The 13734-nt window shown below is 46.2% G+C and overlaps 1 protein-coding gene across 4 annotated transcripts in view; it reads left to right on the top strand.

The window, feature by feature from the left end:
• Positions 1–13734, top strand: part of LOC124998743 (kelch-like protein 29) — a 227690-nt gene that overhangs the window by 147358 nt on the left and 66598 nt on the right. For all 4 annotated transcript variants that reach the window (XM_047573244.1, XM_047573245.1, XM_047573246.1 and 1 more), the window contains 4 exons: positions 1003–1141; positions 8032–8228; positions 10119–10231; positions 11779–11925. In XM_047573244.1, coding sequence (XP_047429200.1) covers positions 1003–1141; positions 8032–8228; positions 10119–10231; positions 11779–11925 — 596 coding nt within the window. The remainder of the gene's footprint in view (positions 1–1002; positions 1142–8031; positions 8229–10118; positions 10232–11778; positions 11926–13734) is intronic.

Consider the following 13734-nt stretch of genomic DNA (forward strand, 5'->3'; position numbering starts at 1 on the left):
CCAAACAGTCTCAACGTTATGGTGTCGGCAGCTTACTGTTTGGAACTCTCAGCGTTCTCTTTAAGCGGCGGCCTCGATAGGAGATTAACAGAGCAGCCGTGTTGGTTATCCCTCCTAAAGCTGGAGAGTAAGTTGCGAGCGTCCCGCTGGTTTTCACTCTCAGCATCCCCTCATGGTGCCTCATTAAGATGCAGGGAAACAAGCGCCTCCGACCCGACACTACAGTAAGGCCAGGCGTAACGTGGCTCTGCAGCAACACAACTACGCTACGTGCTGCGGCCTTCAGCAGCACGTTGGTTCGCCCCAGAATGTGTCATTTTCTGTTTATATATATATATATTTATATTTTTTTTTCAGAAGAAGAAGAGGTGCGGGTTGTTGTTTTTCATAGAAAGTGTATAAGGACAGAGTTTGGGGGTTTGAGGATAAGCAGCTGTTTTCTCATTGAGCAACGCACGAAGGTCAACTGTACGCGGGGTAGGCCATTAGTGAGAAGCCAAAGAATTTTCTTTCAGTATGAATAATGCATTGACGGTGTCTCTGTTTTCAGGCCACATCTCTTTTAGCTGCCTTTTAATCTCATTCAGCTTCTCCTCATTGAAGTCCTAGTGCCGCAGAGTACATTTGATAAAGTCATACACAGTTAAACAAGTAACTTCTTTTTCATAATAATTCTAGTTTTTTGATCTCACCCCCCCCCTTCCGTTATTCACAAACATGCTTCTGAGTATCGCACATTCCTCGGTACGGTATCTAACGTGTGAGCTCTTTCATGTGCACGCCCTTGCTTTTTCGCTGTTTGATCAAATCTGTACATGTCACCTCTCCTCTATCATTTAATGAACATTGTTTCTTAAGTCTAGCCAGCAGCAATCTGTGCACTTTTCAGCTGTTTGTTCTGCTTTCTTGTTGTCATGCTATTTGATGCACATGCATGTATGGAATACGAGGATGTTCTAAACCCAAATGTGGCGTTGTCTGTTTCTTTTTCTTGTTCTACAGAGATGTTGAAGGAGCTGAACCAACAGCGCAGAGCGAAAGAGTTTACAGACCTGAAAATTATTGTTGAAGGCAAAGAGTTTGAAGTCCACCAAAATGTTCTAGCTTCCTGCAGCTTGTATTTCAAGGACCTGGTGAAAAGGTTTGCCTTCGCTCCCCACCCCCCCCCCCCCCTCCCTCCCTCCCACCAGCTGTTGATCCGATCTGTTCTTTTCATAGGGCGCATTTGTGTCGCTTTTTTTTTTCTTTTTTTTTTTTCTTTTTTTCCCTTCCCCTCTCTCTCTTGCAGGTGTGTGAAGACTTTGGTTCCTAGCACAGGGCCAGCAGCCATTCCTTCCTCTTCCCACTCAAATGAATGTATCTGAAACCCGGAGAAAAAGGTCAACCCTCGTCATTACCTTTCCTCCCCATGTAGGGCGTTTTAACCACATTTCCATTTTAATGAGCAGTGAAAATGTTCCATGACTGGGGATGTTCTAAAACTCACCAAAGGGCCAAAACAAAAGAATCACGGCATTCTGCACTTTGGGTGGTAATTTACAAAAGCCACGCTGTCTCCTCTGGTCGGAGGGATTTTTTATTTTTTTTTTTGTCTCCCAAGCTACTTTATTTTTCTGTTGCTAATTCTTGAGTTTTTTTGCTTCAAAACAGCCTTTTCCTATGCTAATACATCATGGCTAGTGTGATAAAAAAAAAAGAAAGAAGACATTTCAGAGACATAAACAAAGGACAAAGCAAAAGCACATCTAAGACCGCTTCCTGAACAACCACTTTCACAAGTTAACACCACCTTTCACTAATGTATTCATTTGATTTAGATCCAAGTATTCCCCTACAATTTTTGCCCTTCATGCTCCATTTTTTTCCCCCCGTCTTCTGGGCTGTTTTGTTTTCATGGGCGCCTGTGTGCATATGAGTGTGTGTCACTATCTGTGTGCAGATGCATGGTTGCGTAAAGTGCAAGCACCAAGTCTTTTTTTTTTCTTTTTTTTTTTTTTTAATCTGTCTTGCTTTCCGAGTTGGGAATACCATAAATCCCTAATGTCCTCATCCTTACTTCAAATCCTTGCAGGTGTTTTCAGCTTGATTGAGAGTCCCCTGGACCCAAAGTTGTTACACTGCCTTCATGTTGTTTGTGTGTTTGTGAGCCTGTGTGTTTTCTTGCCTGCATAGCCGGGGATGAAATGCTCGGCAAAGACAAAGGCAAACAGAAAGACGCGCGCGGTCGCTAGCGATAGCCGGAATGCCTTCGGGGAGTTCGCCACTTTGCCCCGCAGCCTTCCTGCCGCCACAGCGAGCTCAGCGGAGAGCAGGGAGCTGCTTATCGGCCGCCGCGGCCTCCTCGCTCTCTGCTGATACTCTTGTTCCTCCTGAATGGGGATGGAGCGAGGAAGGACTAGAACGAGGTAGCGCAGGTAGAAAAAGCAACAGAGCCCCGTCTGTTCCAGGACCGCTCATCTCCATGACAGCCGCGCTGGGCATGAATAAAACAGAGACACCGAGTCTTCCTTTGACCTTGACAATGGCATTGAGGCTTCCTGTGAGACCGGAGTGACTTTGGGTAGAAGTGAAGGCCCCATGCTGGTCAACCTGTCTATCGGATTGTCTCGCCTGCGCCTCTTATCTGGGACATAGCCAGATCATTTATGCGAAAAGACAGGGCCCCTGAATGACACGCGGGGGCTCCCAGAGGAGTGGGCAGAATTTCATCCAGCTCATCTTCATGGCTGCCGCTGCCTACATTGTCAGATTTTTCTTATTTAATTTGACAGCGTAATAGAGTAAACTCTGATTAATTTGTTAATTAATCGTAAAACGACTTTGATTTATTGTCATAACATTGTCATTTTTCACGACGTTATGTCCAAAACAGAAATCCTTTCGTTCGACTTCACCCCAGAGCGTCTGTAATGAATGTGTTTTACTAATTGTTAGCGTCGAAAGACGTCTCTGGTTTGATGTAATGAAGCCGCGATCATTAGCATTATGCTAACGCGACGCCACCAGCAGTGGCTGCTGTTGATTTTGCGAGGCATGCGGCACCTTCACTTTATGGAAATGAGGATCGGGTGGCGGTGAAGGGTTGACGAGAGAACGACGGAGCGAGAGCGACTCAACGCAATCCGAGAGGGACGGAAGGGAAAGAGAGCATTTTACATGCAGCCGTGAGGAATTAGCAGACTCAGGAGTGAGCGTCGCAAGCACGGTCAGAGAGGGGCAAACAGAGCCAAAGGCCTGTCGGTCTCTGAGTTACGCCCCCACCCCGTGTGCCGCTCGGGTCCCCTTTTTCAGTGCGCCTGAAATTATGCTGATGCAGCACGTGGCTCGCCTCTGTCCACGTCTTTATGAGGTCAAATAAGGGAGACAAGCTCTGTGCCACAGCCTTCCTCGCCCCAACTCATTGAGGAGGTATTCGCGGCCTCTCACACCCCCTGTCAGCTCATAAAACACCGTGTGGCATGGGTATGTACAATATGTGCTTCAAATGGAGAATGCGTGTACAAACGTACTTCACTAGAAGTGTGAGCATTTGTTTACTGCATGTATGCTTCTGTGTGTGTGTGTTTGTGTGTGTGTAAGATGCAAGGACATAATTCTTTTTTGATACCCAGAAAGGCTATAGTAGTCGGTGTTGTAGAGGTGGAATACTGGAGGGTGAGAGAGTGAATGTCACATTTCTTTTTCTGCCCCACACACACACACACACACACACACACACACCAGCCCAATGACCTATTTAGGAAATAATCAAAGCCTTACTTGGCATGATTTGAAATTTTAAACAATGCTCACCAAAAAAAAAAAGAAAAAAAAAGAAACCAAAAATATTCAGGTCAACAAATATAATTATTTAGTCTCCAGATTCTCGGTTTACAACAATCCTAAAAGCTCTTTCTTCTCGTTTGCATTGTGCTCCCTCAGCTCAGGCGTCCGGGCCTCCCCGTTCAGTATGCGTGCAGCCAACCTGCCCGTCTTACCCACCGACACCTGAAGGATGTAATGCAGTTCCAAAATGTGTGCGCACGTTTGCCCTCACCCCCCATCCAGAAACCTATTACCTTACCCTTTAAAGGGCCAATGCACAGAGCGGGGAGACAGATCATCTCTGGTAATTCCATTTTACCCCTCGGGATTTTCCAATAAGTGTGCTTGCAGGCATTTAATTTATGGCCACTGCATCTCCGCACCACGGTAATGTAAAAGGCTCCAGAATCTTTGAGCAGTCCCGACACATGCTTTTATGCCATTTGTTTCTCCAACCCCCCCCCCCCTTTGTCTGCGTCGAGCCACGAGTTTTCTGTGCTCGTGAGTCAGAAACTCTTATGAGTGCGAGATGGGCTGAGAGCTGTTTTAAAGCCCATTACGGTGTCGGCCCTGAGTGAACACTGCTCAACCCTCGGCTGCACCGTTCAGCCTGGAGCAAGACAAGTTACAGTAATACAACAATTTAATTCTCCAACGCCGCTCCAACTGGCTGTATTGAAAGGGCCGGCGCGGCCGAATTACAAAACAGATTATTTTTCACTCGCTCACTTGTCGTATCAGACACACTTATTTTCAACTTTCTTTAAATATATTTAATAATTTGACTGTGAGTCATTATTTTACTACTTCATTTAGATTTTTAAACTAAGTTTAAACAAACCAAGCCAGATAAAGTCATGATAACGAAGTTAAACAGGCATTTCTCCCCTCGTGAGGAAGGCAAATCTGTTTACAGCACATATAAAAAAAGAGACAAAAGACGAGACATTTCGAGAATCTGAAAAGCTCTCCGAGTCATCTAATATACGAACAACTCAGTCTGGAGGAGTAGTTCTCCTTGTTGCCCAGAATTATTTAGAGAAAACATTTTTGGGGAAAGTGGTTCCAATGAAAACATCTGAAGGGCATCCAGAATAAGCACCACATCATTTATCGAAAGAACTATTACTGTGGATTGTTGTTTCACTTTCCAGTGCTTAAAACGCCACATTTGAAGTTCTGCTGAAATCTCTTGCATTGAAAGGAAGAATGAAAACTGAACTTGAGCAACCAAATTTTTTTCTTGAAGGTAGTTAGAAAAATAATTTATGGCATCAAATTGAGTTGTGAAGCTTCTAAAAAAATAAAAATAAAAAAAATACAAATTGTGTAAATTGTGAATTTTAAATGTTAACAGCTGCCGTATTGGGACTCGAGTATTCACTCGGTGTCTACATTTTTTTTTGTGTAGACACAAAAAGATATTTTTTTGTTCTTCCTCTGGCGCTGCCAGCCCCATGTTCACACTCGGATTGAGCTCGAATGCACATTCTTAGCTTTGAAACTCTCCACCTGTCACCCTTTGCTTTATTTGTCCTTTTGGAGCATCTCACAAACACGGGCAGGACTTTGCTCCGGCCAGGTCAGCATTGGAGCCTCTCGAGGATGCGCTACCGTGGCCTCAATACCGCAAAACAAACACAAACAAAACACGAACCCCACAAGTTAATAAAGTGGCCGCATTGCATTTATTTTTTATAATTTATTCCTGATTTATGTCGTGACAAGATGTAAATGCAAGCCATTTTTAGCCTAGACGGTGCAGGCTTTGCATCTAAATAAGCTTCTATCTTAAGATGTCTTGGTAGTGTATATACTCCCACAGAATAAATGGTCTTGTAAGAACAAGCTAAATGTATTCGCTGTAAATGGGCTTTTTTTATTTTTTTTTTTAGGTTGAAGGATGTATTAGGAAGTGTGTGTGTGTGTGTGTGCGTGTGTGTGTGCGCGCGTGCGCGCACGTGTGCATGTGTGCTCCCATCCCTCCTCTCCGCCTCTGCTCACCACCATTTTGACAGTCTCTGCCGATTTTTTTAAGACTTCCTCTTGAATAAGTGGTGCATTTTTCACAAACAAATTTCTTTGCCTGAGTGTGCCCATCTCCCTCCTCCTCCACCACCACCACCACAACCACCACCACCCCCCTTTTTTACCCTATCTCCCCTCCTCTGTCTCTGCTGTCCTCCCTGCCTCCCTCTTTTCACGATTTAAATTCAAGTCTGCAATCAAACGCAGCATAAATATCCACCTCTTTTAGAAGCTCTGGAAAAGTCATTTCCATAAGTGCTCAGACAAAACAAACTGCCACTTGAGCTGGTTCCTATTGCACTAATTGACCAGGTTGATGAGCATGCTCTTCCTTTATTTTTTTCGCCCCCCCCCTCCCACTCCCTCTCCCATCTTTTCTTCCCCACCTCCCTTCATCACTTTAACCCTGAACAGCACTCCCCTTCCCTCCTTTCTGTCTCACCACCTGCCCCTACTGCAGGGCTTTGTGCGGAAAAAGGGCGCAATAACGCTATGTGGCTTTTTGCTTTGCAGGAGGAAAAAGAGTAACTACTTTGGTTTTTTCAGCCAATGTCCATCCAGAGACAAATGCCATTGTCTTTCATTTTATTTGGATGTCCTTCTCCCCATCTCACCTCCTGAGTGCGCTTCAAATGACGACTAATGTCTCAGTTCATACACCACAGGCTACTGATGATTATTGCAGCGGGGACAAAGGCTCCGTTTAGGTGTGATGGTGTATTTTTTTCGGGGGTGGGGCGGGGATATCTCTTATTTAAAAGACCAAGGCACAGTCATGGAACAACCCAAACCCTCCCTCAGAAGGATGGCTGCTGGCTCCCTGTGGAAGAACCGTCTCGCCCTGCCTCCCTCCCTCTTGCTTCCTCCTCATCGACCCCCCCCCCCCCCCCCCCCCCCCCCCCCCCTCCCCTCCCCCCCAGCCTCTCCATCGCCCGTCCTCACTTCAGTCACACTCTCTATCTGTCTCATCATGTTTGTTTTGCTGTCTGTGTCCGCCGTAAATGCTGACTGTTTGTCATGATTTCTAATCCAACGCGCTGACTTCTGCGGGAAAAAAAAAAGACAAGAAGAGAGAAATGCACACACGCACACACACACACTCACACACAAAGAGAGGGAAACGGGCTGCGTTATCATTGCACTACCTTGACTGGCAGAAGCAAACAGCCTCCATCCATCTTAATGCGGGCTACTTTTCATATTGTTGATGTCCGTATCCACAGGGAGCGAGACATAGTAGTGGGGGCACGCGTTCTGCGGGGCTTTGATTCCATTTATTTTGCCCTTGAGTGGATTATTGTTTCACATGGGACATTAAACATGGGTGGTGAGGTGTTATTTAACGCTCTCATACCTCCCCGAGGGGTTCCTGCACGCGGACTAATCTCGGCCATTTGATCCCGGTGAAGTCACAGCGCGGCCCAGTTCTGAGAGCAGCCCTCCTCTCTCCCCCGCGCAGCCCGGGCTCCGCATTACCGAAGGGATATCATATTCTATTTAATTTGCTCACCCAAGCACTCCCTGGCACCTCTTACATCATGCCAGCAGGACTGGATACCCCACTTTGATACCCGACACGCACACAAACACGCACACACACGCACACACGGCAGCGGTGTCGGCTCTCGGGCGGCGAGCGCTCTCCAGCGCGACGTGCTCCAACCAGCGCCCTTCGCATTCCATCAGTGTATGAGCTGTGCCATCACTTTCTACCTCTCTGTTCTCTCTTGTCCGTCCCGCAGCTCATACGCACCCTGCCATGTATGCATGTCCCCCCCACACCACCCCTCTCCCCGCCCCCCAAGACTATGCATACATGAAACCACACGATAGCATGCCTGTTGAAACAAAGCAATAACTTTTGTTTGCCTAATCTTTGTTCAGAGGGGAGATTTCGTTTCAGATGCAGCGCTATAGTTGCTGCTAGCCCCATAGACAAGTAGAAGTCATGCAAAGTTCTGTTTTTGTCCCTTTTTTCACTTTGCGTTGTTATCTTATTGTGTAACGATTCTCTTATTTTCTCCCCACTCTCGTACTGGCCCGGGTGTGTTTAGCTGTCGTGCGTAGCATACGTGTATCCGTGTCCCTATCCTCTTTTTTTGGTTCTTCTTCTTTTTTCGTGTGCCTCCGCTCGTCCCGAGAGCGCCCCTAACTCGTGCCCCCTTTGTCTCTCTCTCTGTGCCGTGATTGGTCGATCAGGTCGTCGGGGGAGACGAGGAGCGGGGAGACGCTGGAGCTGAACATGAGCAACATCAGCGCCGATGTGCTGGAGCTGCTGCTGGAGTTCGTCTACACGGGCTCGCTGGTCATCGACTCGGCCAACGCCAAGACGCTGCTGGAGGCCGCCAACAAGTTCCAGTTCAACACCTTCTGCAAAGTCTGCGTCTCCTTCCTAGGTAGGGACGGCGAGAGTTCGCACGCTCACTACGTCGGATGTGCCTGTGCAGCCTTTCATGCTACACGCGCTTCACCGCCATGCACGGCCCTTACGGGACGTCTCCAGCTAAGTGAATGACTCTGGAGCACCGTGCTCCTTCTGTGTCACATGTCCGTGTCAGAATTCCGCCTGCTGACGCTTTCAGTCAGGGACCAAGCCTCTGATCTCATCCCACAGGGCAGGGCCACGCTTGGGAGCAGATTTATAAAAAGGTCAGGGAACAATTGTCACTTAAATGTCAAATCCTCTGGCCTGAACCGTGATGGAATCAAAAAACAGCAAAACAGATTGATACTCAGACAAGGTATGGGAAGCGGAGCACGGGAAGGGACTGCGGTTTGCGGCAGCCCACGGGGAGGGGGGGCAAAGCAAATGGCATGTTCCAGGTTTTATTGGGTCAGTCGGGCACCCAAAAAGGCTGCAAATGTCAGGTTTTGCATTGCATTTATTAAACTGTTTTGGGTATCAGTAACACAAGGGAAGTACATGTTAACAAAAAGGTCAGCGGCAGGAAGGGATTGAAAGGGAAGTAAAAAAAAAAAAAACCCCAGCAGATTATTGATTTGATTTTCTTGATTTGGGAGGGGGCGAATGGGGAAAACAGAGGAGCAATTTGTAGACTTCATTGCCGGAGACGTCAATCCACTCTTCCTCGACAAGATTCATGACATTTCGCCACATTAGAAGGCGAGGAATACAGACGCAAGCGCTGTGTCCTTGAGCAAAGAGAAATTGATACCGTGTCAAGAATTATTGAAGTTTGAAACAAACACACCAAGGAGAAATAGCAAACATCTCCTCGACCTACTTATACCACTTTGACTATTACTCACACAACTTCAGACCGAGGCAAATACGAGCTAAGTCGCTGATTGTGTGCCTGCTGCTTTCTGAGAAATCATGACTTTTTTTTATTTTTTTTATATTATTGTACGATCAAAAGGGAATTAGCTACATACTCCACATTTCATCTGACTACAAATTGAACTGCAGACCTTTCTGCTTTTCATAGAAGAAACTTATAAAAGGTTCCCTCAAGACACTTTTTTGAGTATCTGAACTAGATGAATCCTTCTGCAAAACACCTACTTTTAATGCGGCGTCAAGTCCGCTTTTATTTGTTATTCAGTTTGGCTTGTGTTCAATGGTGATTTGCCACATGTTAGCTGACCTTTATGGGCTGATGTTTGTTCAGGAAAGACTATCTTTAGTGACGATAAGTCCGCCGCTGCTTCTCTTTGATGGCTATTGTTTAATCAGGCGTCATTCGCCGGCCACTCGCTCATTTGCTTCTGTTTGAACACAGCCACGTTTCTCCTATCATGTGATAAATGGGCACGTGTGTGTTTAAAAACTACATTTACAGAAGATCACAAACGGTCGCATCATCTCTGTCCCTGCTGGTCCGGGCTATCAGGGTTGTTTAGTATATTCTTGGCTCTGTGTATAGTAGATCCTGAGATCCGGCAGGACTTCTTTAAAGTGGCCCCGGCTAATCCCAAATCCTGCTCCCTGCTATCCACCACCTCATGCACCCCTGTGCTGTGAGCGATCGATTCCCCCCGTTGTTTGTCCCCGGAGCTGTTTTGAGTTATTAGACTCGTTGTCCCTGAGTCTCAGGCAAATACACAGCTCAGTGGGCTACGGCTCGGCGCTACCTGCAGCCTCTTTGTCCGCCTTTGTGGCTTTGTGCATCTGTGATCTTTTAATGACTGTCTCAATGGTGCGTGTGTGTTCCCCCCCCTCATCTTAATCAATCTGTTTGTGTCTTTTGTTTCCTTCTTTTTCTGGCTTCTCTGTCCTCGCCTGTCTCCTCTTTTGTCTCTCCGACCTTCCTTATCGACTGCAGAGAAGCAGTTGACTGCGGCTAACTGCCTGGGAGTGCTGGCTATGGCCGAAGCCATGAGTTGCACCGAGCTCCACAACATGGCCAAGGCCTTCGCGCTGCAGAACTTTCCCGAGGTATGTGGAGGAATCAAAGTATCTAAATTACTTCATATATTACAATGCAGCGGGGAATGTTGGTTTGTGATACACTAAATTAAATCTGTAGTTAGTCGAACGAGATTAAAGTATTCCATCTAAAGCTTATATGAAGCCCATTTAATTTCATGCATTTTTCCTCAAGCTACCAAATATCATAAAGCCCTGCTAATTCCCAACTTAAAAGTCTTCTCTCGCTGAAGTAAGTATGCAGTAAAGTACCAAAAGTATATCGGCCACAACATAGCCTGAGTTCCGTGGGTTGAGGGGAGGGGCCTCTGTGGAACCGGCTTGTTCCATTGTGTCCCACTAATACTCGATCAGTTTTGAGGCCAGGTCAACAGCTTGGATTGTTTTTCATGTGTTTTTATGCTGGTGTGGCAGACTGTATTGTCCTGCTGGGGCTGGCTGCTGAGGTCAGGGAGTGTTGTTGCTATGGGGTGGGGGTGCTTGGACGGCACGTGTCTTATACGTGTCCCGTGTAACATCCACATGAACCCAGGACCAGATGTTACCCAACTGAACGCTGCATTGTAACAAGACGATCAGTGTTGTTCACCTCACCTCTATGTGGTTTTAATGTTCCGGCTGATAAGTGCGTCTTCCTCATTAAATGAAGTTTACCTTTGGAGCGCAATGTGCCGTGCTAAGCACTTTTTTACAGGGCAACTTTTAGATAACATAATGGAAAAATAGCAGGAAAAACAAGAGCTTCTCTGCCACCAAAGATGAAAATACAAGTAATCTTAACTTTCAGCTGTGACTATTTGTAAAACCGTTTATAGTTATATATTTTGGGAAATATTGACAGTTAAAAGGATTCTTAGGGGAATAAAAAAAATGAATGTATTGTTGATTATCTTTCTGAGAGACCACAGGGGACCCTAGGAAGTCGCTGCACCAATCTCTGGTCACGAAGACACACTATATCTGAAGGCACTATCCAAACGCAAGATAATACACTGTTTTATCCGATTGTCTAAATTATGAGGGTGCAATGTTTTATATATGAAATGAAATGTTGTATCTAGGGTGTGTACTACGTACTGCTAGCAATGATGAAATCAGCACCTTTCTGTTTTTTAACAAACAACAGAGAAAACCTAGGAAATATCTGATAAAGGTAGCAAACAAATGCAGCTATTGTTCATAAAGAAAAGCACATCAGTTTTGAATAATGGTAAATCATTCGAGCTGGCCACCTTGCTGGTGTTGTATTGTACATTGAACATAATACTCTCTTAAAACGCTCTGATGATATTTTTTACTTATTAGATGTAGAAGTATTGCATTGCCAGTCCAAGCACTGACAAATATTTTTAAACCGCCGTTGCTGCTGGTGGGCACTTGAGCGCTCGGACTTTATTATGGGTCTGTGCTATAAAGATCTTTAAAAGCCGCCTCAGCTCAAAAGTATGTTTTGATTAATTTGTTTTCTCTCGGATGGCTGAGTTTCACTTTGCAGCGCTCTCAACTTCTTCTGCTGAAAGTGGAAAAAGGATTTCTGTGGTTTTGACCTTTTTCAGGTGGCAGGTCAGGAAGAGATCTTAAGCGTGTCCAAGGAAGACCTGGTGGCCTATCTGTCCAACGACAGCCTAAACACAAAAGCCGAGGAGCTGGTGTATGAGACGGTCATCAAGTGGATCAAACAAGACCCCATCTCCAGAGTACAGGTACGGGAAAAGAAAGCCGATGAGTGCGAGCCCGTGTCTCCGTTTGCTCTGACATTACCGCGTCCGAAATGTTGTTGTATGTGCGTGATTGGGGTAAAAAAAAAAAAAAAAACTACCAAGATAAAGCTCTTGTTACCACTGACAGCACAGGTTCTGTACGTCTGCAGAGCCGTATTAGAGCAGTTGTTATATCGACCCTCGCTGTCTTCTCCAAGAGTTACACAGCAGGAAAAACCAGACAAGTGACTCCTTGTTTTCTCTTGGTAGTGTTCATCAACTTTGTTCCTCAGATGCAGCCTAACGCAGCAGTTGTTCATAATCCCAGGAGTGCTTTGCCCTCAGAATGCGCTCTATTCTTAGTTGCACTTCATTTGTTTGTTAGACGCCGTTGTGCGCGGAAAAAACAACAAAATCACGGAGCAGCGGCGGGTCGTTTTTTTTTTTTTTTCCCCTGCGCGCTTAACAGGTGTTTGATTTATTCCTAGAAGTTGTTCATCATAATCAAAGGTTATATCCCCCAGACATGTACAGTGAGGTACAGCGGGTCAAATTTTAACAGGCACGGAATCGATGGGCTCCAAGGTCAGAGCGTCGACTCCAGCCCACGTTCATGAAAAGGTAAATGGGCCGCGCTGCAGACAGATATCCATCCGGCGAGGGAAAAACCTGAGGCCATGCGATATTTATGAGTTCACTCACGCGGCCATGAATTTGAAGCTGATGATTTTAAAGTATTTTATAGCTGTTTTAAAATGGAGGTAAGATTATTATGAGATAAATTACGCCAATACTTCAGCGCCAGAATCGTTCCTTCAAAGTAATGTCTTTTCATCAAGCGGCAAGTGGGGGGAGGCCGCCTTATATCAGCTGGATCGGATTTGGTGCAGACCTCAGCAATCAATGTTATTTTATTGGCAGCCGCTTTTATGAGGCGCGTACGTCAATATTAGAATTTTTCACCTTTTGGATTTGAACGTTTAGCGTTTGTCCTTTGATATGTGGCGCGGGGGTGATTTTTACCTGACGGATTTCACCCAACAGTGTTCTCGTGGAGGAGAGTATTAAGCGCAACACAAAGCGCAAGGACAACCTGTTGAAGAGCAGATGGTGATGCCTGCCAGAAAATCCTGAAATAAGAAAGAAAACCATATGGAAGAGGTTTCTTCGTTTGTGCGTTAAACTCCGCCACTGTAAAGATTTGGTTTTGTGCGCTCACAGATGGGGGACTTTGCAGATTTTTCAGCTGGCCGTAACCAGCCTGATGCGCGGTTTGGAACATACAACCCCTGCCATCTGCATCGCAAAGCCTACTGGCCGGCTCGGCCCGGCCGACTCCTCCAATCTCACACTCTATTGGAGGGGGGCAGAGGTGACTTACTCAGATGAAGTAGAAGAAATTTTCCCGCTTGTCTGAACAGCCCACCACAGTCGTCCCTGAGACGAGACACCCGGGTCAGCCTTTCTGGAGGGAGAAAGGAAGGACTGGTGGGAAGAGAGTCGGAACGAGAGAAAGAATCAGAGCGAGGAAGAAAGACGGAAACGCGCGCGCGTGTGTGTTTGTGTGATTGAGAAAAGGGGACGGCGAGGGCCGAAGAAAGTGGAATGGAAAAACAGCCCCCGTGTTCTGATCTGATATCCAACGGTTTGTGCCCATGCACACAGCCATGACATCCAGGGAGCGGAGATGAGATTGAGCTCACGGTCAAGTGAAAATCTCCTGGCCATGTGTGACCGAAAAAACAACTCGCGAGCCCTGTTGCCCGGAGAGGAGAGAGACAATAGGCTGCTCCCATAATGCCACAGGAGAAG

Source organism: Mugil cephalus, chromosome 21, assembly GCF_022458985.1.
Source record: "Mugil cephalus isolate CIBA_MC_2020 chromosome 21, CIBA_Mcephalus_1.1, whole genome shotgun sequence".
NCBI lineage: Eukaryota > Metazoa > Chordata > Actinopteri > Mugiliformes > Mugilidae > Mugil > Mugil cephalus.